The sequence below is a fragment of the Lissotriton vulgaris genome, chromosome 10 (assembly GCF_964263255.1).
Source record: "Lissotriton vulgaris chromosome 10, aLisVul1.2, whole genome shotgun sequence".
In the NCBI taxonomy this organism is placed as follows: Eukaryota; Metazoa; Chordata; class Amphibia; order Caudata; family Salamandridae; genus Lissotriton; species Lissotriton vulgaris.
This window is the reverse complement of record NC_141698.1, coordinates 948,701,547-948,725,365: the sequence shown is the minus strand read 5'-3', so window position 1 is coordinate 948,725,365 and position 23,819 is coordinate 948,701,547. Positions and strand designations below refer to the sequence as shown.

At 42.7% G+C, this 23,819-nt stretch overlaps 1 protein-coding gene across 1 annotated transcript in view; it reads right to left on the bottom strand.

Moving 5' to 3' along the window:
• SLC39A12 (solute carrier family 39 member 12) overlaps nucleotides 1-23,819 on the bottom strand; it is a 310,966-nt gene that overhangs the window by 69,712 nt on the left and 217,435 nt on the right. The window contains exon 8 of the mRNA XM_086940003.1: nucleotides 11,678-11,785. Coding sequence (XP_086796129.1) covers nucleotides 11,678-11,785 — 108 coding nt within the window. The remainder of the gene's footprint in view (nucleotides 1-11,677; nucleotides 11,786-23,819) is intronic.

Here is a 23,819-nt window from a genome sequence, read left to right as displayed (position 1 = left end):
GTGCATTCAAGTGAAATACGGAATGACTGCTTCAAAGCCACTCTGTGCTTCACTGTGCAGGCAGCAACCTGCCTGCACTTGTAAGAGGAAGGGATTCCCTTGCAGGCGATTGCAAGGATCGCAGGGGACCTCCTCTCTCCCCTCCACAGGCCAGCCTTTAGGGGGCGCACTAAAAGTGCACTACCTAAATACATGTTTGATTCTGAGCCCAAGTTCATAATATGGTGCATAGGCCACGCCCTGTGCAAATGATTGAACTCCCTCCAAAGATAGCATTGGCACTAAATGTGCGCCAAGACTATCTGCATTACAGATGCCCAGCTAATTCTGAAGATCCCTCTTCGAATCTCAGTGTCTGGTCATTTATCTGACCTCCACTGGCTTCCTGTTAACAAGAGAATGCATGATAAGGCTCTGATCCAGGCCTTCAGGACCTACAACCTCAGGGGACCTTTTTACATTAGGAGCCATTTCAAACCATATAAATAGGAGAGATCCTTGAGATCCAACAATAGCAAACTTTTCCAAACCCCCCATATTCACAGGGCCAAAAGAGGAGGCAGATCCTTCACCATCTTGGCTACTAAGCTGTGGAAAAGCATGTCTTCTTTGGGAAGTATCCCTTCTGAAACCCTTTTTACAATGTCCTTAAAACTCTTCTTTTTGATTGCTGTTTAAGCATTGGTTGGCCTCTTCTCTGCTCTGTTCTCTAGGTGATCTTTTTCGATAGCTCCGGGACACCTCCTGAGAGGTAGCTGTGCCCTCTATAAATAGGACTGTGTTGTATGGTATTGTAGAAGGGGCTGCTCAAGCAACAGTGGTGCCCTCTGTAATGCCAAAGTGCCCCGGGGTGCCCAAAGCGGACGCATATATCCCTTGCCTTCCCAGGGCACTCTCTGTAAAGTGACCCCAGGCGTTGAGTTTCATGGGGCAGTCCAATTTTCGTGTAATCCCTCTGTTGCACTACCATTCTCATATTCATAAGCATTTTATGATATCTTGTAAGGACATTTCAAACATCCCCAGTAGGATAATCGTAGCTGGCATTTCCTTATTTCTACCCACACAATACACCACTGACTCCTTGGCAGAAAACATAAATCTCTAAACAATCCCAAATAGTACAAAGGAACGTGCACCCTTTGAGGCAGGCTATTGCAGAGATGTGGAGATGTTGTAAAATACTAAACCTGGAGGGGTAGAAATTACTGTTCCCACACCAGTCATTGCAACAGTAGGGAAATTGTTGGATAGCGAAGGCATAAAAATGACTATTATTACTCCAATAATTGTAACAGTAGGGAAAGTGTTGGATAGGGGAGGGGGGGAAATTACTATTCCCGCTCCATTGGAAGTAAGGAAAGTGTTGGATAGCGGAGGGGTAAACATTACTATTCGCCCTCCAGTGAGTGCAACAGTAGGGAAAGTGTTGAATAGTATGTTAAATAATAAAATGAATAAACAAAATCTAGTAGATTTAATATAAATGTTAACAAATATAACAAATAAACAATTAAAAAAAGTTAATAAACACACACATAATAATTAATATATATATTTGCTTTCAAACAATTAAAAATATATTTGTACCAATAACATAAAATCTAATAAAAAATATTCTAATATAAATTAAAACATCAAACTATTCAAAAATCTTCAAACTTGAATGTCCCACTTCAGTCAGTTCAACAGTACGGAAAGTGTTGGATAGCGGATGCGTAAAAAACTACTATCCCGACTCAATTGAGTGCAACAGTAGGAAAAGTGTTGGATACCGGAAGGGTAAAAATTACTATTCCCACTCCACTGAATGCAACAGTAGGGAAAGTGGTGGATTGCGGAAGGGTAACAATGAATTTTCTCACGCCAGTCAGTTCAAAATTAAAAATAAACAAAATATTATTAACAAAAATATTTAAAAAACAAAATAAATGAAAAATATAAATATGTTAACAATTAAAATACAAATATATTTAATTTCATGTCTTTTAAAAAAATGTATTAGAATGTTAAATACATATGACAAATACCTACAAATATTATATGAAATAAAAATTAAAAAAAATAAAACAAATAAATATTTTTAATTAGAAATTTAGAAGAAAAAATTATTTTGACATAAATTAGCTTTTTTTATTTCCTACCCCATAACACTATACAATTCACAACCCACTTCTACATTTGAAAAAAAATGTACATCCTTAATTAACATAATTAATTACTAATTAAAGAAAAATGATTAATTAAAAAATGAATTAAAACTCATAGAAATAAATTAACTTCCCACACTTTACCCCTAAAATCCCCAGACCTCACAGCTAAAATGTAACTGTAAAAATATTTAATGACACAATTCAAATTAATTTTTCAATTAAATCACGAATAGTATTTAGCAACTAATTATAAAGTAGGTAAAATAAATGTACTCTCCTCACTGTACCCCTATAAAAGTAAAACCCACACCCCAAAAATACAAACAAATACCCTAATTAAATATCAATTATTTCATTAATTAATATTAATGATCACCTAATTATTAGTTAATTTAACATAAATTACTTCCCACCCTTCGCCACTATAAACTCCACCAACCACCCCTGAAAATTAATTATAACATTTCTATTATTAGTTGTTGTGGGGTTTATAGGGGTAAATGGTAAATGTGTAATTTCTTTAGGTGCATGTTGTGGGGTTTATAGGGGTAAATGGTGGGAAGTAGTTTTTGCTTAATTATGAATTCTTTGTTCATTTATATAAATACATTAACAAAGAATTCATAATTAATCAAAAACGACTTCCCACCATTTACCCCTATAAACCCGACAACATGAACCTAAAGAAATTACACATGTACCATAATTAATTAATTAACAATTAATTAATCATTATTTACAAATAGAGTGCTTCCCACGCTTCCCCCTATAAACTCCACAACCCGCACCAAAAAAATTACTTCCCACAGTTAACACTATAAAATCTCAATTAAATAAATATTAATACATAAAAAATAATCATACATTTATGTAATTAAAGTACTTCCCACCCTATTCCCCAATAAACCCACAACAACCGCTTCTGAACTAAAAAATGCAAAATTGACCTAACATAAAATTGATAACTACAAAAATGTAACACATATATTAAAAAACATAAACAATACTTATACAAAAAAACATACATCACCTACATTTAAAATATGAACTAAAATACATACACTAAATAAAAAAATCGATCTTTTAAACAACTATATTTTTCCAAACGATATTAATGACTTCTTTATTTTTTAAAACAATATTTCTTATCTTAAGTTCAATTTTCTTGACCACGATATTCTTGTTGTAAATATTTCTGTGCCACTATATTTCCAACTCAATATTTGTGTAAGTCGACATTTCCAACTCAATATTTGAGAACATTGACATTTCCAACTCGATGTTCTGTCTGAATACCATGAGCAGAATATCTACACCATGAAAATACGACTGCCTTAGGATCTGGGAGCATGTGCAATTTGGCACTTAACCTTATTCCCTTTTTCTGTCACAGAAAACATGACTCCATTAGAAGATTCCCTTATTCCACACACCTTTAAATTATGGGGGATTAATATGCACCATTTCACAATTTCTACATCACATTTGCCTTGTTCGTGCTGCCTGAAATTTGAAGTTTATTGCAGTACGGGAAAATCAGAGCATCTGTATGTTGGCACGCACTCAGTTACAACTCTGAAGGTAATCACAGCCTCTACATTGGACACACCCTACAATTCTCTATTGACACTCACCATTCCTACCGACGTCTTAGGTCGTTATTAATGACAGATTTTGATATATTCAAATACCACAGCACTAATATGACCATTTTCGAATAACATAACATGACTTGACACAACATAACGTAGTATAACGTAAAGTAGAGTACCATAATCTAACTTGGAACTGTGGAACATCACGTGGTATTGGTGCCTGATGAGGCAGGAATGCCTCATGTATGTAATGAAGGGAAGAGATGGAGGGGTGATGAGGTGGATGCTTTGAAGTTTTGCATGACATGCTGGCACGAAAAAATGCAGAACCTACCTTTCAAATGAGGACCAGGATGTTTGGTGCAGAGTTTCTAAATTTTCACTCATAATTCTAATTTATGTTTAGAACAAGCTCTGAGAAATCGGTTTGTAGTCTGTGTGTAATTGGATTAGAATCGTTTGAAATGTTCTAACCCTGTGGCGAGATGTAATTGATAGATGATGCTTTCAGAGATCGATTTGTGTACACACCAGTGCTTGGTAAATGTTTTTGACTACTAACACCATTTAAGAACAAGTTAGGGTACTGGTGTGTAAAAGAAGACTTCGCCTCACTGCGATATGGGAATTTTTTAACGCCAACCCTGTTCAATTAAAATGTTAACTAAAGTTATTAAAGAAAAAGAAAACTTGGGATACATAATGTGGGATTTTTTTAGTTAATCAGCTGTTAGACAAGTATGCATTGGATTGTTATAGTATCATTTTAAAATTATTTTTTATCTGTTCTTACCTTTTTGTATTAGTAAATTTGGTAGGTTTATAATAGTGTACGACTGTAAAAATCGAGCTGCTTGTGAACTGAATCTTAAATATTCAGTTTGTGTTTTTCTACTGAATGTTCAGTGCTCGAGTCTTGAAAAGTAGTCACAAACTCATCCCAGCTGGAAGATTTGCAAATTTCTCAATACTATGGGATTTAAAAAGCATTCAGCAACTTCTCCGGCTATACTGAGTCACCTGAGTTTTTTACTCATTCCCATTATTTCACGAGTATATGCATACAGTTTACATGTACACTTACACAACTGCAATTCCACTTTTAAAAATAAAAGTTCTCCACAAGGCAAATATGTATGTTTCCACTAAAAGAAACCACTTCACCTACACAGTACTTATTTTTGGGATGCTCCATTCCAATTCCCAACTCAGATTCAATATTCAATGCCCTTGAAAGGAGTAAATCTTTGGTAGTATTGAGGGCAGAATGTGCCTTGGAAAAGTCTGAGAAAAGCCACAAACTTGCCAGTTTGAGGGAGATCACAAACTTTCTAGGGGGCTCACTCTGAAAGACTGACTCCATGTAGGAAGTTGGATCTGTACGTGCTATGCCATAGTGAGGTATTGTGTGCACAGAGTCCAGTGGAACCCCAAAGGTAGGCAGAGGTAAAGTTATATAGCACCTTACTCTCTATTTGTAGTAGTGTGGTCGAACAGTAAGGCTTTATCAGAGGACAGTGTTAAGCATTTGTTGTACACACTCAGTCAGCAAATGAATTCTCGCACTCAAAGGCTGAACTTCAGACCAATTGTTTTTGTATAAAAATATTCTTTTAGTTATTTTATTTACTACAGTTTGAATTGTATTTGGATATGCACTTTGTTTTGATTTACAGTATTGTCACTGAGAAATGCAATGCTTTGTAATACAGTACATATACTTTGAATGAGCTTTTTAGTAAAATTACAGGTAAGTAACTTTTGAGATTACTTTTCTTATACATTGTAGTATACCTGGATACTATACTGGGACATTTCCTGTGAACAGGTAAGTAAAATCGTTTTTGTTAGTTTGTACAATTTTAAAGAATTTCTTTAGGTTTTCCAACTCCACACTTAGAAACTTTTCATAGAAAAGCAGTCAATGCTACCTATGGAAGAAACTTGTGTTAACGGTTCAAAGGTAAGTACTTTGTTGTGGGAGTTGGTATTTTGGTGTTAGACTAAGGGGTCCCCTAGGATCAAGGATACATTCTTGTTACACCCTCAGTGGCGCTAGCGAGGCCAGGTCAGAGTGCTGACGCCCAATGTTATCCAATGGGGGATAAGGGGCCTCAGTTGGTCTCTGCTGATGAGTAGGCCACTGGGTTGTGGGAGAAAAGCTCTTGGACTTAAGCTCAGGCCAAATAGGGCTTAAGCCAGCACAAAAGATGCACCCTCAGCGGCAATGGGACGACTGGGTGCAGAGTGCTGTTTTGGTTTTGGAAGCCCTGAAGCTTTCAATGGGGAGTCTCTGGTTTGCAAAAGCACTGCAGGCTCAGGGACGAAGGTCTCCTGGGTGCGACCACCATAGAGGTAAGTTGGGATGTTGGGGGTTGACTAGGCACCGTTGGTTGGGCCACCCAAGGCTGTGGGGCGTCGGGTGCAGGGGTGCCTTTTAGGGTTGGATCGTCTTACCAGTTCCTGATCGCAGTTGGGGAGACCTTCCAGATTGAGGCTGCAGGTATCGACTGGAGGCTTGCGGCAGGTGAAGGATCCCTGGATATTGGGTCAGGATTGCCGGGGAGACCTCCTGGCTGTGTTTGCCAACTCGAGCGCAGGCCGTGGATGATGTGTGCAGAGTGGGGCAGCTTTGCGGTTTCCGGCCGGGCCAAAGGTTGGGGATGAACAAATCCGGTGTTCACTGGAGACGCAGTCTTTCTGGTTGAAGGCAGGCTGGTCCCGTGGGGCTTTTGAGGTTGCTGGCTGCAGGACACACCAGGATTTCGCTGGAGCAGGTTCGAGGTGGAGACAGGCCGGCGAGGCAGGGGTAAAGTTGGTGGGTGTCTTCCTCTTGTTAGCTTGGGCATGGCTGTTTGGTCCTTGTTTTCTTGTAGTTGGTTCTTATCTGAGGAAGCAAGGTTCAGTGGTGCCCCTAAATACTATATTTAGGGACGTTACCGGTAGGTAAAGGTTGGGACCAATGGGTTACTTCCCTGGGCTGGGTACACCAGCAATCATGCCACCCTCCAGTGTGAGGGGGGCATATGCCTTTCCCTTGTTGGCTATGTCCCCCCATCTGCAAGATGGCGCTGACAGAGAGTTGTGCTTCACCTCGCCTCCCCCACCTGAGGGGTGAAGTTGGTAGAGGTGGGCACACCTCTTTTCCTCACTTTTTTTTCCCGACAGTTCTCCCTCCCAAAGTGGGGGTCAAAACCAGTAGGGACCAGATACTGTAAGCAGCAAGAGGCCTGGGTAAGCTCACAAATGCGACAAGCCTTTGAAGCTTCCCCTTCATGGACCCTGCCCATCCCGGGTGGAGGAGGCTTAGCACCTCCTTCCAGAATGGGCATTGTTTCAGGCCCCCTGGAGCAGCAGGCTCTCGACCCAGCGATCCAGAAACATGTTTGTTGGTGGCAACTGAAAACAGCCACTCAGCCAGGACAGTAGTGGTAGGTTAGTTTTCAGAGGGCATCTCTAAGATGCCCTCTGTGTGCATTTTTAACTAAATCCCACACTAGAATCAGTGTGGGTTTAATGTGCTGAGAAGTTTGATACCAAACTTTTCAGTTTTCAGTGTAGTCATTTTGGTGCTGTGGAGTTCATAATGACAAACTCCTAGCACCCTATACTCTTAATGGCAGCACTCCACTTAAAATGTTTAAGAATGGACTTAGACTCTATAGGGATACAGGGCTCATGCGCCTGTACCCTCACCACTGGTATAGTCCATTCAGCTAGAGGGATGACTGATCGATGCCAGGGCAATGGGTTGTAGGCTGTGCCATGTCGACTCTACACTTTGTTCTGCACCAAGACATGCAGCCTGCTAAGGCTGTGTGTGTGTGTGTAAAGGCACAGGGCCTGTAAGGGTGGCACAATAAGTACTGCAGCCATTAGAGGTCCTCCCTGGTCACAGTGCCCTGGGTATCGGTGGTACCATTTACCAGGGGCTGGCCTGTGGCCAGGGATGCCAATTGGGTTTAGGCTTCAATGCAGTTTTAGGGAAAAAACATAGGCCCTGTGCACCTGATTAGCAGGAGCCCAGGGCACACTTAGTCAAAGCACATCAGCAATTCAGCAAAAAGTGGGAGCAACCATGCAGAAAGAGGGCACTTTCTCACACTCCCTAATACTGTGACCATAATATTATAGTAATTGCTATAATAGCAATTTAGCTCCAATTTAAGTGACCAATGACTTTGTGAAAATGCACTTAAAATGTTTAAGAATGGACTTAGACTCTATAGGGATACAGGGCTCATGCGCCTGTACCCTCACCACTGGTATAGTCCATTCAGCTAGAGGAAATCCAATTGTGCTTATTTATTAGCGCTGTGTATTCATTCATCGCCTAGACTTCTGTGTTTGTGTAACGCTTCCAAGGTTGGTTGCTTTCTGGATAGCGCTTTAGGTGTACACTTCGTGCAGGTTTTAGGTGCCTTTGATAGCTTGCTGGCGAGCATTGCACTGTGCCTTCGCTGTTAGTTTTTACTTTCATTCCTCCATTTTGTGTTTGGCTCTCCCCTGACCCGCCTCTCTGATCCCGCCTCCCTGCTGACCCTCCCACGCTCCGCCCCCTCCACTGTCCATTAATGTCAGATGTCCCAACGCGCAGCGTCCACGCGCTACGGCCACGCCGAAGGTGCGCCAAAGGTAAGCCCGTCTACGCCCGTCCGCGCCTGGACCGCGCCTAGCGCCAGACCCCCTGCCCCTCGCGCCGCCCAGCCCTCCCGCATTACCTACGATGCCACCACCCTCCTAGCCCTTAACCCCGGCCGCTCCCCCAACTGCGTCCAAGCCGCTCCTGGACACACCCATGGACCTTTCTCCTGCTACTCCTGCAAATTCAGCGGCACCTACAACTACTTCGCTACGACCACTCCACAGACTCCCGACCCCAACCACCTACAATGCATCCTTCTCAACACCCGCTCGGTCCACAGACACGCCATTGACCTATGGAATCTACTAGACACCATCTCTCCAGACGTCGCCTTCCTAACAGAAACATGGATGAACGCTTCCTCCGCCCCAGACATCACCATTGCCGTCCCTGAAGACTATAAGATCACACGCAAGGACCGTACCGGCCACACAGGAGGAGGAATCGCTATCGTCCATAAGAAATCAATCCGCATCTCAACCAGCTCTGACGCCAACCTCGCCAACTCCGAACACCTTCACTTCCAAATCCACATCGACCCCAAGACCACACTCAGAGGCACCCTCCTCTACAGACCACCAGGACCCCGCGCAAAATTCAGTGAAGACATCACTGACTTCATCACTCCACACGCGCTCCCCTCCAAAGATTACATCCTTCTGGGAGACCTCAACTTTCACCTTGAAAAGATCAACGACCGCAACACCACCACCCTCTTGGACAACCTCGCCAACCTCGGACTTAAACAACTAGTCACTTCCCCCACCCACATCGCAGGTCACACACTCGACCCCATCTTCACCTCCAGCAATCATGTCTCCTTCAGCCACACTACGGATCTCCTCTGGACTGACCACAGCTGCGTTCACTTCACCTACAACAAGCCGAAACCCACCAACCACCGCCAACCAACTCTGCAAAGAAACTGGAACAAAATCACCACCGACCAGATCTCCGCATCGCTCCTTCTAAACACCCCAGCCCACTCTTCTAACCCAAACCAAGCCGCCGCCAACCTCTCCCTATGGTTATCCAACACCGCCGACACCTTAGCACCACTGAAAAAACGTCAAAGCAAACCTGGCAGCAAGAAGGCCTCATGGTTCAACGATGATCTTAAGAAGTCCAAGAAACTCTGCCGCTCCCTTGAGAAGGCCAGGAAAAAAGACCCAACCACTAGCACCAAGGACGCCTTCAAAAACGCCACCTGCACTCACCACCAACTAATCCGAAAGGCCAAGTAAACAGCATTCAAGGATCGACTCGACAACAACGCCCACAACAGCAAGGAACTTTTCAACATCGTCAAGGAATTTTCCAATCCCTCGGCCAACTCCAACGACATCACCCCCTCTCAAGCCCTCTGCGACTCCCTAGCCTCATTCTTCCACAACAAGATTGCAGACATCCACAACAGCTTCGACAACCAACCCGGAGACCAACCCACCCAACCATTTGCTGAACATTCTCCCCCGTGAACACCCTTAACGACTGGAATCCAATCTCAACTGAGGACACCATCCGCCTGATGAATTCCATCCACTCAGGATCCCCCACAGACCCATGTCCTCACCACATCTTCAACAAAGCAGACTCCGTCATAGCACCACACCTCCGAGACGTCATCAACTGCTCCTTCAACTCCGCCACCTTCCCGGAAGACTGGAAACACGCTGAACTCACCGCCCTTCTGAAAAAACCCACAGCGGACCCCACCGAACTCAAAAATTACCGCCCCATTTCGCTCCTTCCATTCCCGGCCAAAGTCATCGAGAAAGCTGTCAACAACCAGCTCGCCGCTTTCCTCGAAGCCAACAAATCCCTCGACTCCTCACAATCTGGCTTCCGAGCAAAACACAGCACTGAGACCGCCCTCATCGCAGCAACAGACGACATTCGAACTCTACTGGACAATGGAGACACAGTCGCCCTCATCCTCCTCGACCTCTCTGCAGCATTCGACACAGTCTGCCACAGCACCCTTTTACAACGCCTCAATAACATCGGAATACAAGGAAAAGCACTTGAATGGATCACCTCGTTCCTCACCGGAGGAACCCAGAGAGTCCGCCTTCCACCATTCAAGTCCGAGGCCACTGAAGTCATCTGTGGCGTACCACAAGGATCCTCACTCAGCCCCACCCTCTTCAACGTATACATGAGCCCCCTCGCGGCCATCGCCCGCCAACACAACCTCAACATCATCTCTTACGCGGATGACACTCAACTAATCCTTTCTCTCACCAATGACCCCAGCACCGCCAAAACTAACCTACACGAAGGAATGAAAGAAGTTGCCGAATGGATGAAACAAAGCCGTCTGAAACTGAACTCAGACAAAACAGAAGTCCTCATCTTAGGTACATCCCCCTCTGCATGGGACGACTCTTGGTGGCCGGAAGCCCTTGGAAAAGCACCCATCCCGACTGACCACGCACGGAACCTAGGCGTCATCCTGGATTCTTCACTCTCAATGAACAGACAAGTCAGCGCCGTATCCTCATCCTGCTTCAACATTCTTCGCATGCTCAAAAAAACATTTCGCTGGATCCCCACCGAAACCAGGAAAACAGTCACCCATGCTCTGGTCACGAGCCGACTGGACTACGGAAACACCCTCTACGCAGGTACTACCGCTAAACTCCAGAAGAAACTCCAACGAATCCAAAACGCCTCAGCCAGGATCATATTAGACATCCCGCGCAACGAACACATCTCTGGTAACCTGAAAGACCTCCACTGGCTACCCGTCAATAAGAGAATCACTTTCCGACTGCTAACCCACGCACACAAATCACTCTACGACATCGGACCGGAATGCCTCAACTCACGACTGTCCTTCTACACCCCCTCCCGCCAACTACGTTCTTCCAACCAAGCCCTCGCCACTGTACCTCGCATCAACAAGACCACCATGGGAGGCAGATCCTTCTCATACCTGGCTGCTAAAACATGGAACTCACTCCCCGCTCACCTTCGCCTTACCCAGAACCACCTAGCATTCAGAAAGCAACTTAAAACGTGGATATTTGACAAGTAATCCTCCTCCCCTTCCTAAGCGCCTTGAGACCCTCTGGGTATGTAGTGCGCTATATAAATTCTCTGACTTAACTTGACTTGACTTCAGTCATTTTACTGTTTCAGTACCTGGAAACTGCCTTGAAAAGGATGTTACTGCTTTTCAAGCCAAAGTCCATTATCTGTCCAAACAGAAGAGTTAAATGTGCACACAGGTGTAGAGATTGCAAGAATTTACTAAGAAAATAGTAATTGGACTGACTTACCAACTGTATGGTTGATGTTGATTTTACCCTTCCTGATTGGCCACTTAATTCAGATTCTATTGCCACGTCATGGGAATGTCCCAGATGACCATTCACGAAAGACAGACCCTGAAAAAAAAACACATCTAAAAAGATTATTGCAGCCATTTGACGAAAATGTAATTCAACTTTTAAAACAGTACACATCGCTTACATTATCTGAAGAAGAGACATGAACTCCATACGTTCTTAGGTATTGTCTATTATTTGAATTGCGTAGTAATGATGCGTAAAATGGCTTTGCATTTCACTTCATGTACATAGAAAAGTGTTCAAGTATTAACAACGAGTTATTTATAATGTATATAGATTTACATCTCATAAGTTACCTACTTTTACACATTTTCAGTTACTTATTTAGTAAGTTGTTTTGTACTTGTGTTTTGTAAGGAAGATGTAAAGAAGGGTGGAATTTGGGGCACGTAGGTTTGTCTGTATTGTAATTGCAGGCGGGAATTTGTGGTGGAACTGTAAGACAGTGGTGGAAAGCATTCTGCCATGTGGCGATTGTACTTAAATATGAACGTCGTTAGTTATTTTCCTGAATCTTAGCAAGCTCAAAGGAACAATACATAAACCACTGTAGACTCAAAACTGGCTTTATTTCTGAATGCACTCACATTCAAATGTGTTAAACTTTTCGATTAATAAAAATAACTACACAAAATTTGCGTCTCCCAACGCCCACCATCCCCCACCCAGTAACCATATAATCCTCCTTACCCATACCCTAAATAATTATTTGCAAGTTTTCTTTATATAACACGGGTTCAGATAAATAATGTTGTCAAGACGTTTCCTGCTCTCACAATAGAAGCCCAGTTCACAAACCAAATTTAAATGACACATGATAACATATAAGACTTACAGGTAAAAGTGTGCAATTCTCTTTATTGGCCATAACCCTCCAAGAGTTGTATTCCCTTATTTACTCCACAGCAGGAAACTTAGAATGAGGTGCAAAGCGGAGTCCCGCGTATAACCCCACTGAACACCACAGTTTTGAGGAGAAGGATCTCTGACAAAACCTTCAATCGAAATTGCAAAGCTCCCATTTCAATACACAACCTATCCTAATAAAAGTCTTGCCCAACATACATTTTGCAGTCCTAGTTAACCTTCAGTTGACAGTGTGTAGTTCCCATTATTGCACTGACAGTGCCCTAATAAGGTGCTCTAATAAATGAATTTACAGATCAAAACCTATAATCAAAACTCCATAATTCCCATTATTACACAGAAGCCGACCTAATAAAAACCTTGCCCAACATAAATTTGTAGGTCCTAGTTATCCTTCAGACAAATTGTACAATTGAATGAATGAATGAATGAATACTCATTTATATAGCGCGTGGTTACCTGGAGGCATCCCAGCGCTGCAGTGTAACCAATTCATCACCCAAGAGATTTACAGAAATAGGAAGGTTTTTAGCATCTTTCTAAACCTAAGGTGATTCTCTTCCATCCGAATAGGGTCCGGCAGGTTGTTCCAGAGTTTAGCTGATTGGACAGAGAAAAACGTCTGCCACCCATGCGGATTCTCCTTATTCGCGGGACTGCCAGGAAGTTCTTACTACTGGATCTAAGGGTCCTATTGGTTTGATAAGGACAAAACAGAGATTGAGTTAGACCAGGCCCTGTCTTGGTCAAGGCTTTATGGACAATAGTCATAGTCTTAAAATTGACCCTTTGTTGTATTGGCAGCCAATGGAGTTGCCTGAGTGCTGGTTTGGCAGAAGTTCTACGCGGTATCTTTAAAAGCATCCTAGCTGCGCAATTCTGTACCATCTGTAGGACCCGGAGTGTCCCTAATGGCGCTCCTAAATTCCCATTATTACACACAGCCCACCCTAAAAGCGCTTAGTAGATCTATGGTCCCTAGATTCAGTGGTGGCAGGCATCTACAGGGAGGAGGAGGGGGCGGGTGTGCACGTGCAAAGAATTTATTTTTTTTAAAAATCTGAATCGATGTCCTCCTGTATCCTCAACTCCGGACCTCTTCTCAACTGGACCTCTTCTCAACCGGATGCTGCAGTGCGAAAACCAATCCTGATGCTGCTCTCATGCTGTGAGAGCAGAGCCCTGATTTTGAGGGAGCGACCTCACTTGCTGCTCCGAAGGAGAATGGAGCCCTTGACTTACTCTGACCCAGCTGTCTTAAGACAGCTGGGTTAGAGGTTTTAAAGTGCACATATCTGGCGGGGCATCGCAAGACGACTGACCAAAGAGACATTCATATTTTAAAAAGTGCAAACACAGTACACCCTCCTCCCTGCTGCTGTCATTCAGCAGCAGCCCTCCCTGTCCTATAGCAAAATTTCAAACAGCATTGTGTTAATATTTTCTTGCTCATGTTATGGAGCTGAGATAACTGCCTATTGCTGTGGGTCTGCACCTCTTTCATGTATCGTAGGTAGTGGATTGACAGCTGACACAATTCACCTCTTTTGCAGCAAAATATTGCATCCCTATATGATCTAATGATTAGGGTGTGAAACATTGGTCGTAACCAAAACTGCCTCAAGGGTTTTAGGCTGTCACAGATGAATATAACATGTAGCAACAATTCCTCTGATTTACTGCATAATCTACATTGTTTACTCATATCTCCATTTTAGTGTCCATAGCGGTAGCATTTTAAGGGATCAAACCCCATTGAAGGTTTATAAGTGTATATTTTGCCTTGTTGGTAAAAGGTAAACTCAGAAAACCCGGAAAGGCGTCCGAAGTATACAGATCAGGTGACCAACTGTTGTGCGCCTTGTTCCTTAAGTCCTGTAGGTTTTTGGCCACTTTGCGTTCTTCATTAGCAATTTTTCTAAAGCATTATTCAAGAAGTTTGTGCTGACTAGGTTTTCCGCATTTAACTTTTCTAACTTTATTAGGATTTCATTAGTAAGGTGGCGAAAAGTGATAAAGATTGTGGGCATATGGCATCCTCTATTAGACAAGACAAAGTGAGCAAATTATCTTTGATGCAACAATTTCTTTGAAACCCAGAATGGAACCATGGGACCAATTGTTTTCCAGCTGCCCACGCCTCTAACTCCTCAATAAGTAATCGGGCATAGTATTTTCCCGCTACGTCCAATAATGCTATCATACGGTAATTACTCAGTGATAGTCGGCTCCCCTTCTCATGTATTGGTACAAAAATGGACCCTTGCCAGCTGTCAGGAACTGTACTTGTGGGGTAGCATGGTATCAGCATAAACTTATATTAAAATCAGTCCCACACAGAGTGTTCGGATTTGAGAAGAGCAGCAGGAAATCCACTTGGCCCCGGGTCACCAGACCCGCTTTGCTTACTTAGTATCCTACTGACTTTTCTTTTGCTGTGCCACTGGCTTCTTGTTTTAGGATATGCTTCATTGCTAACAAGAGGCTCAATCCTTACCGATGTCAGTAGTGGATTCTCAAAGGTCATAAGACGCAATACTTTTGGAGTGCCCTTTGATGTGTCTATTAATTGGAGATTCTTCTCCCTCTACTCTGAAGGTTTTTCAGTCAATACATTCTCTCCCCACTTGTTAGTAATGTTAGCCTTATTAGCGGAAGTGGGGTACCCAGTTTTCATAACTGTTGAGTATATTCTGTCCACTGATTTGGTGAAATACTGAAATTTGTGTTTTTTTTGCCTTGGGTGAGTTTGTTAGCAAGGACCACAAAATGTTCTTGGGTATCTTGATTTAATGGCTTACTGGATTTACTGGAGTATGGTCCAGTTTCGTTCATGGTTCTATATTTTAATAGCCGTTCTTTGCTTTCTATAACCTGGTCTCAAAAATGTAATTTTATCTTTCAACTCCTTAGATGTTATGTTATGTTGTGTCATTTAAATTTATATCTAGGCGCAACAACTACCCAAAAAGGTTTTTCCGGCGCCCAGCAGAAACAACAGCCCAAAAGGGGAATGGAACTTACTGATTGAAAAGCCAGGTTTTGAGGGATTTACGAAAGAGTGTGATGTTCATAAGTTCGAAGGGACAGCGGAAGATTATTCCATAAAACAGGGCCCAAATAAGAGAAGGAAGGGCCACCCATACAGGATAGTCTGATCCTTGGCACCTGAAATTTAGCCTGAGTAGTTGATCTAAGAGTACGGGAAGGTGAATAGAGGTGGACCATATTTTGCACATACATAGGAGCCATGCCGTGCTTAATTCTGAACATATTGTTCAGAGCTTTGAATTTAATCCGATTTTTAATTCTCAACCAATGAAGATCTCTCAGGGAAGTGGAAACAGAAGCAGTTCTCGGGGTTTGACAGGGCAATCTGGCTGCTGAGAAAATTGTCATGCATCCAAGATGCGACTTTGGTCGTCCCAGTTCGAAGATCAGAAGGCTCTGAATTTTTTCCTGCAGACAGTGTCGTCAGCGTATGAAAATAACGACAACCCTGCTTCTTCAACAACCGCTGCCAGAGGTCTAACATATATGTTAAATAACATTGGACTGAGAATAGATCCCTGGGGGACTCCATATGGGGATGAATAGATCTTGGATTTTGCTTCAGAAGAGAAAAGCTGGAAGGTACGATCTGTGAACAAATAGGTTAACCAGCCAGGAGCAGAACCAGTAACCCCTATAGAGTGTAAAGCATTTATCACCTCGGCATGTGACACCGTATCAAAGGCCGCACTTAAATCCAGTAGGACAAGTGCAACCGTGTTTCCTGCATCCAAGTTTTGGCGCAGCATTTCAGTTACGCCAAGGAGAGTCGTCTCAGTAGAGTAACCAGTACAAAAACCAGATTGAGAAGAATGCAAAATCTTGTTCTTTTCGATGAACTGAGACAATTGGCCATTAATATGCCTCTCCAAGATTTTAGAAAGTATATAGGAAGCAAAGAAATTGGCCGATAGTTCGACAGTAGCATAGAATCAACATTAGCCTTTTTCAATAATGGAATAACCATTGCATGTTTCCATTCCAAAGGAACAGAAGATTCATTTAGAGAAGTGTTTAGGAGTTATATAATGAATGTAAGCATTGGCAGGTCTAACTGCTGCAGCACAGAAATAGGGAGGGAATTGCAAGGAAAACCAGATTTAATGTGGCCCAGATGCAATTTAAAGGACGTCATGGCCAATAATTGCCAAATCTCTACTTTATTGATAGAATTTATATCAGGCAGATCTTTATCAACAGATGGCACAGTTAAATAACTGGGGACTGATGTTATTAACACAGGAGAAGATGGCAAATTCTCAGTTAGAGAGGAGTATATTACTTTCACTTTATTAGTAAAGAATTGAGAAAGATCTTCGCATTCTATTTCGCTCAGATTGAGGTAGTGGGCTGTGTTGATGCACCTGATAGTTCTTTTACTATTTTAAACAATGTTTTAGAGCAATTCTTAGCATCAGATAAGGTAGAGGCAACATATTTCCCACACGCAGCCCTACAGAGAGAGTGATATTTCCTTTCAACATGCAGGTAAGCGTTTTTGGCTTCGGATGCAAATGCCCTTCTCCACCGTCTTTCCATATTTTTGCATTTGGTTTTCTCAGCTTTTAACAAATCTGAGAACCAAGGGGCTGCAGGTCGGTGGTTGTTGATTCTCCCCCTGGAAATGGGTAAGCAAATGTCTGTAGTTTCACAAATACAATTATGACATATTGCTAGGTCAGTTTCAAGATTGTTTATAAAAGTAGGGGCTGTATGACTAAAAAGTTTGTCAAAATTATTTATATCCAGCTTTTTCCAATCCCTTGTTAATTTTAAAGTACCACACAGCCGCAGCCGGCAGTAGGATTACCTGCAGGCGGTGACCTGGGGAGGGGCAGGGTGGGGGTAGTACTGTATGAATTACGGAGTTTTACAGGTAAGTAAACATTTAAATAAATAAAACTAATTTTGTTTAGTGCACTGCATCCCCAGATGTGATGCAGTGCATGCAACGATATTTGTTTCATTTATTTAAATGTTTACTTACCTGTAAAACTCTGTAATCCATACATTACTACCCCCCACCCTGCCCCTCCCCCTTCCCACGTCACTGCCCTGCAGGTAATCCCACTGCCGGCCGCGGCTGAGACCACAAGATGCCACATGTTCATTGTCGTTGATCATTATTTTAAAACTAACCAAAAAATGGTGGGACCAGCACAAGGGAATTGCTGTAGGACATGCAATATTGGATAAGTTCGAAAATATAGGATGCAATAGATTTGTGCGTAGGTCAAGTGTTATGAAGCAGAATATTAATAGCTGCTAAGTCTGAGATTAGAGTGTTACTAATTGTACAGACAGGATCCTCCAGATGGAGATTGAGGTCCCCTAAAATTGTAAAATTAGCCGATCTAAGTGAGAAAGGAGAGACCAAATCAGGGAAGTTTGTGGTCCAAGGACCGGCAGGCCCAGTAGGTCTATAGACCAGTATCCTTGAGAAAGTGAAGTGTGGAGTTAAAGAGAGCTTAAACACACAGCTTCACAATCAGCGACCTTTAAATCATCAAACTTGCAACGATATTTGTTTTTGAAAATTATGGCAATTCCCCCCACTTCTTATATCCTCCCTATCCTTCGTAACTATAACATAGCTAAGGGGCAAAGCAACCACTATATCTGGACCGGACCTATTGTTCAACCATGTCTCTGTAAAAAAGATGGCGTTAAAGTGTTTGTCCATTAGTAGATCAAAAACATCAGCCTGTTGTTTGGGGATTGAGCAACAGTTCATATTGAAAAAAGAAAATTCCTTAGTGGGCGCTAAGTTATGTTCCGCTTGCAAGCTAATGAGCTGTGTAGTAGGGGTAGAAGAAGTTAAAGCATTAGATACCTTGCATAATCCTAAGTGAACTGTCAGTTTACAACACAGACAAGAGTCAAACTCTTTCTCAAGGTTGAGGAGCGTACAGCCAGAAAATCAATTAATACGGTAATCCAACAGTTGTTTGCGAGAGTAAGTTACAATATCCCTAATTGAAGATGTAGGGATCTTGGCCCTGGGTCCCAGCCTGGCGCGGACGGGCGCAGACAGGCTTGCTTTTGGCGTGCCTTTGGCGCGGCCGCTGCATGGCCAGGCACCTCTGATGATTTTATAGACCAGAGGGTGACGGAAATGAGGGTAGGGAGATGGAGTTGTGTCCCGCTACTGATAGCGGTAAAATACGTCAAGAAGATCGGAAGTCACTGGGCAGCTTACAAGAAGGCAGGTGAGTGTAAGTAGGCCTCATTAAAAATCACAAACCAAAAAGCGTTAAAATGCTTATAGCAGACATGGCAGTTTAAAGTAAATTACTAAGAGACACACTAGCATTTCCACGCGCTGTTGTTTTTCGCTACGCGGCCGGGCAACCGAGAGGATTTTATAGACCCCCCAGTGATGGAAATGAGGGCAGGGAGGTGGAGCTGTGTCCCGCTACTGATAATGATAAAATACGGCGAGAGGATCAGAAGTCACTGGGCAGCTAACAAGAAGGCAGTTGAGTGTAAGTAAGCCTCGTTAAAAATCACAAACCAAAAAGGGTTCAAATGCTTAAAGCAGACAAGGCAGTTTAAAGTAAATTACTAAGTGACACGGTTGCGTTTCCACGCGCTGTTGTTTTCTGCCTCTTACTGTCCCCATGCCTCCTGCAGGGATATCATGTTGTTGACCATTAGTTCCTCTAAATCTTTTTTTTTTATCCTCATACCCCATCATCCCTCTCGCATTCCAAAAACAGACTGTATATTCTTTGCTTGTTTGTACTTCATTAGGGTCACTTATTTATTGTTCGTGCTTGCCATTCCCAGTTCCAATTTCCTTTGTGCAGGCTTTCCGTGAGAGCTGCTTGGTGCTCTCCCCGGGCATAATTGCATTTTCCCCCTGTCCTTGTTCTTTCGGGTAGAATGAGGATGATAGATTTTTATCTGCATACTGCTGTTGTTTATTGACTCTATGGGTTTGCCTTTATGACACCATGACTTTAATGGTGTTGACCTCCCTTGCCCCGCAGAGGCTAGTTCTCCATCTCAGATCTTCTATCTCAAGGTTTTGCTGTCCATCACATATATTGATTACTGCTATTTACCACTTGTATCTTTGTTCCTGATGTTATTCGATCTTCTCCTGCATGTTGTAAAAACTTGTCTATTGGCGATGCTAGTGGAAAATATTACTTATATTTATATATTTTTATATAATCCTGTGTGGAGTCTCTTTTGTGGTGAGTTAATTGAGTTTCTGTGACCCCCATTTCTAACACCGACCTTCAAACAATTGCCCAACAGTGGGAGCAAAGAGATGGGCACATAATTTGTGAGGTTTGTGGGTGCAATATTGGCATATTGGCCTTCTTATGCATGTCTTTAAGCTGCAAAGATTTTCAGAACAAGAGGATTGTTTATGTATTAACTGATAGATTAAACAAGTAGCATTTTGCAGGGGCCAGTTGATTAGAGAGCAGGGCTGCAATTCTAGGGGGCACAGATCTAGAGGCGAGTCGGACTTGGCTTTTTTACGGGCTATCTGGATAAGTTCTGGAGTAAAATAATAAAACGTGACTAAGCTGCAGACACTTTTAGAACCAATGGGACCAGTGAAAGATTACAGGAAGGATATAACTCCCTAACCTTTTGTCTGAGTAATTTTAAAACCTTTTATCTAGCAGAATAGTAAAGAATGCACCGATACCAGGCCATGGCAGTTTCAGGGTAGATACAGAAAACATGTTTTAAAGCCTTCCTACAGAAGTTGCATACTTAACTCAGGAGAACAACTGATTGGAGTGAAATTATTGATTAGAAATTTTCTGCTACAGAGGGCCAATGATGGTTATAGGAATTCTTTATGGGCTCTCTTCTAGATGATTGGATCAAGAGAGACAGGAAAAGATAAATCAAGGTTCTAAGACCCTCTCCTTTCTATCGCAAACCTGACAACTTCCAATGATGGTAGGTGGCTAGCGAAAGTACAGATTTGAATACAGGAAGAGGGGATTAATCTATTCCTATGCTACTGCTATATGACACACCAGAAGGAATCATTGTCTCCCTCTGAATCCTCACTGAAACTCAGAGAATGAAAAGAATCTAGGAAAAGGCATACTCCTGATCAAGCTCTCAGCAGTCATCTGTACTTACGGCTAAAGGACCTTCATCCTCAAAATAAAAGCTGAGGTAAAGGATAATGAGGTGATTTGAAAAAAAGTCTACTTTCAGGTTCCCAAGAAGAAAAAAATCTTCCAATATACAGGGAGGTGGAGTGATTGACCGGTTCTTTGACTGACCATAGCTGCCCCTCTCCCCCAGCGCCTAGAGACCCTCACAGGTGAGTAGCACAATTAAAAACCCCTGGTTGATTGATTGACAACTCCTGTAAGGAAGAAAGGACCCAACTCAGTCGATCCGCCTGAACATTGAAATCCGCCCGAATATGAAGCGCCCTGATTGAAAAAAGATTCTTCCTTGTCATGAGGAAATTAGGAAAGTTGGATGGTTCAAGGACAAGGACCCTGTCTTGAACTGACAATACACTTAAGCTTTTATCACTGTATTTTGCGTGTTTATCATCACTGCTGAATACTGAAAAAAATGAACCTATAGCCAAAACGCCATCATTCTCTCAAGTTGGAACACAGTTTCTTTTAGAACAAAGACCCTGAGTATAATCAGACCCGAGAGATGCCCCCCAAACCTAGTCTACTGGCATGTTTTGTCACAGTATCTTTGGGTCTGAAAAAGAAAACAGGGTTTGTTGGAAAATTGTCTTTTTGCTGAATTCTTTTTGTTGGCTTTAGGACTCTAAGCACTTTAATACTGCTGACCAGTGCTAAAGTGCATGCGCTCTCACATCTAAACATGGTATAATTGGTTTATACCTGCTTGACATATTTAATTTACTTGTAAGTCTCTTGTAAAGTGATATACTACATACCAAGGGCCCGTACATGTATTGCTACTAGTGGGCCTGCAGCACTGATTGTGCTACCCAGAGGTAGCCCTGTAAATATGTCGCAGGAATGCCACTGCAATCCTGTGCAATTTCGACTTGGCATGTAAAATCATTTGCTAAGCCTTAAACTCCCCCTTTATTATAAATATGTCACCCCTAAAGTAGGCCCTGGGTAGCCCATAAGGCCAAGTGCTGCGTAATTAAAAGGTAGGATATGTACTTTTAAGTTTTGCATGTCCCGGTAGTGAAAAACACCTAAATTCATCTTTCTCTCCTGTGAGGCCTTCTCCCCTCATAAGTTAGCAATGGCAATTCCTTAGTACACTTTTATGCTGTAATTCCTAACTAAAAAGGAGTAGCTCTGTCATGTTTTATATCTTTGGAATTGTGATGATAAATATCTTTACTGGTAAAGTTGTATTTAACATTACTGTTTTAGAAATTACACTTTTAGAAAGTGGACATTTCTCTGCTCTTACAGCTCTGAGTGCCTGCACCTTGTCTCTAATACAGTCCTGGAGTGGGTGACAGCTACACTTTGTGCATTCTCTCTAAACAGCCAAAAACACAGGAAGGTTAGGTGTGTCTGAGTACTCATCTGCAGTGTGATGGCTCCTCCCGGGCATGAAGGGAAGGAACAGCCGACACATACACCTGAACAGGCAGTGCCCTACCCACACACAAAGAGCCGATTCCTCCCAAAGCTAGTCTAGAACCAGGGCTGGCATGAAAGAGTTTCTGTCCACTTCATAGCCCCACTTTGAAGTCACCCCCACTTCAAATGCAAAACTTAGGTTAAGTACTATGGCTCTGACCTCACCAAATCAGACAATTCTGGACCTGTAACTGAACTCTGTCAGAAGAACTGCTGTGCTGCATCAAGGACTGACACTGCCGGAAGGCTGATCTGGAAGATGTTATGCTCTGCTGTGCTGCCCTGCAGCCTGCTGCTCTATGACCCTGATGAGAGAGAACCAGACTCTGCCTTGCAACCAAAGGGATCTCCAAATGCTGGTTGGCTTGCCTCCTGTTGCTTAACACTCAGGGCTATCAAAGTATCTACATTTGCTCCTGTGCCTCGTTCACTGGAAGTAGAACAGATACCGGCACAAGAGAACTAGAGTCATCCCCAGTCTGCCTGTAACTGAACTGGTGCATCGCTCTTGGAACCATCATTTCACCTTGCGATCCAGATGCATTAGAACTGCGCATCGCTGCTGCTGCAGTGTGGAGAGATCAATGCATCCCCTTGACTGCATGGAGAATGCATCGCACTTCAGAACCAACACATCTCAGCACAGTGCTTTGCTTTCCGAACTGACGAATTGCCATCACTGCATGGAGAAAATTGACGCATCACCTCAACTGTGGGTTTGACATAGATGCATCACTCGTCTGCACCTTCGCATCTCACTGTTGCGACCAGGATCAAGATACTCTTTTCCCCAGGCTTGTGTGGCTCCTGTACCTGGCCTGCGCACCATCACGGTCTGCATGAACTGCTGACTTTGCCCTGGATCAGTGCGACCAGATAACCCCCGTAGAAGTTTATTGCCTCTAAGCGCTAGAAACACATTATCATTCTTAAAAAATTCACATACTTATTGGATTTTTGTCATTGTGGTCTTGATTTATTTATACAATTATTGTCCATATTTCTAAACCAATGTGGAATATTTTTGTGGTGTTTTCATTATGTTACTGTGGATGTGTGCTACACAAATACTTTACACGCTCCCTCTTTAGATAAGTATGACTGCTCTGTGCCAAACTTACAGAGGGTGATCACAGGTTATCTGACTTGCCCTGACTAGAGTGGTGGTCCCTACTTGGACAGGGTTCCTAACTCTGCCAACTAGAGACCTCTATTTCCAACAGGGTTGCTATCTACAAGGTTGAAAGAAGTAGTCTAATAATAATTGTTTAAATAGAAATATTCTAAATGAAGCAGAATACTTGGAGACACTGGGTGAAAACCCGTACTCCTTCTATGATGGGGAAAAATGTTAAAGGATAAGAGAGATCACTTGTCCGTGCTGTATCCAGGCCCAAAGACTGACTAACAGTGCTGATGCCTGGAGTGAAAAGAGACAACAAATCTCTTGTTATAACATTCTTACTATAGTATAATATTTGGGCGTAACTGTATTCCGTTGACACAGCTACTCACCATCACTATCTGGATAGAAGCAATTTCCTAGCAAATCTCTCTTCTAGCTATTG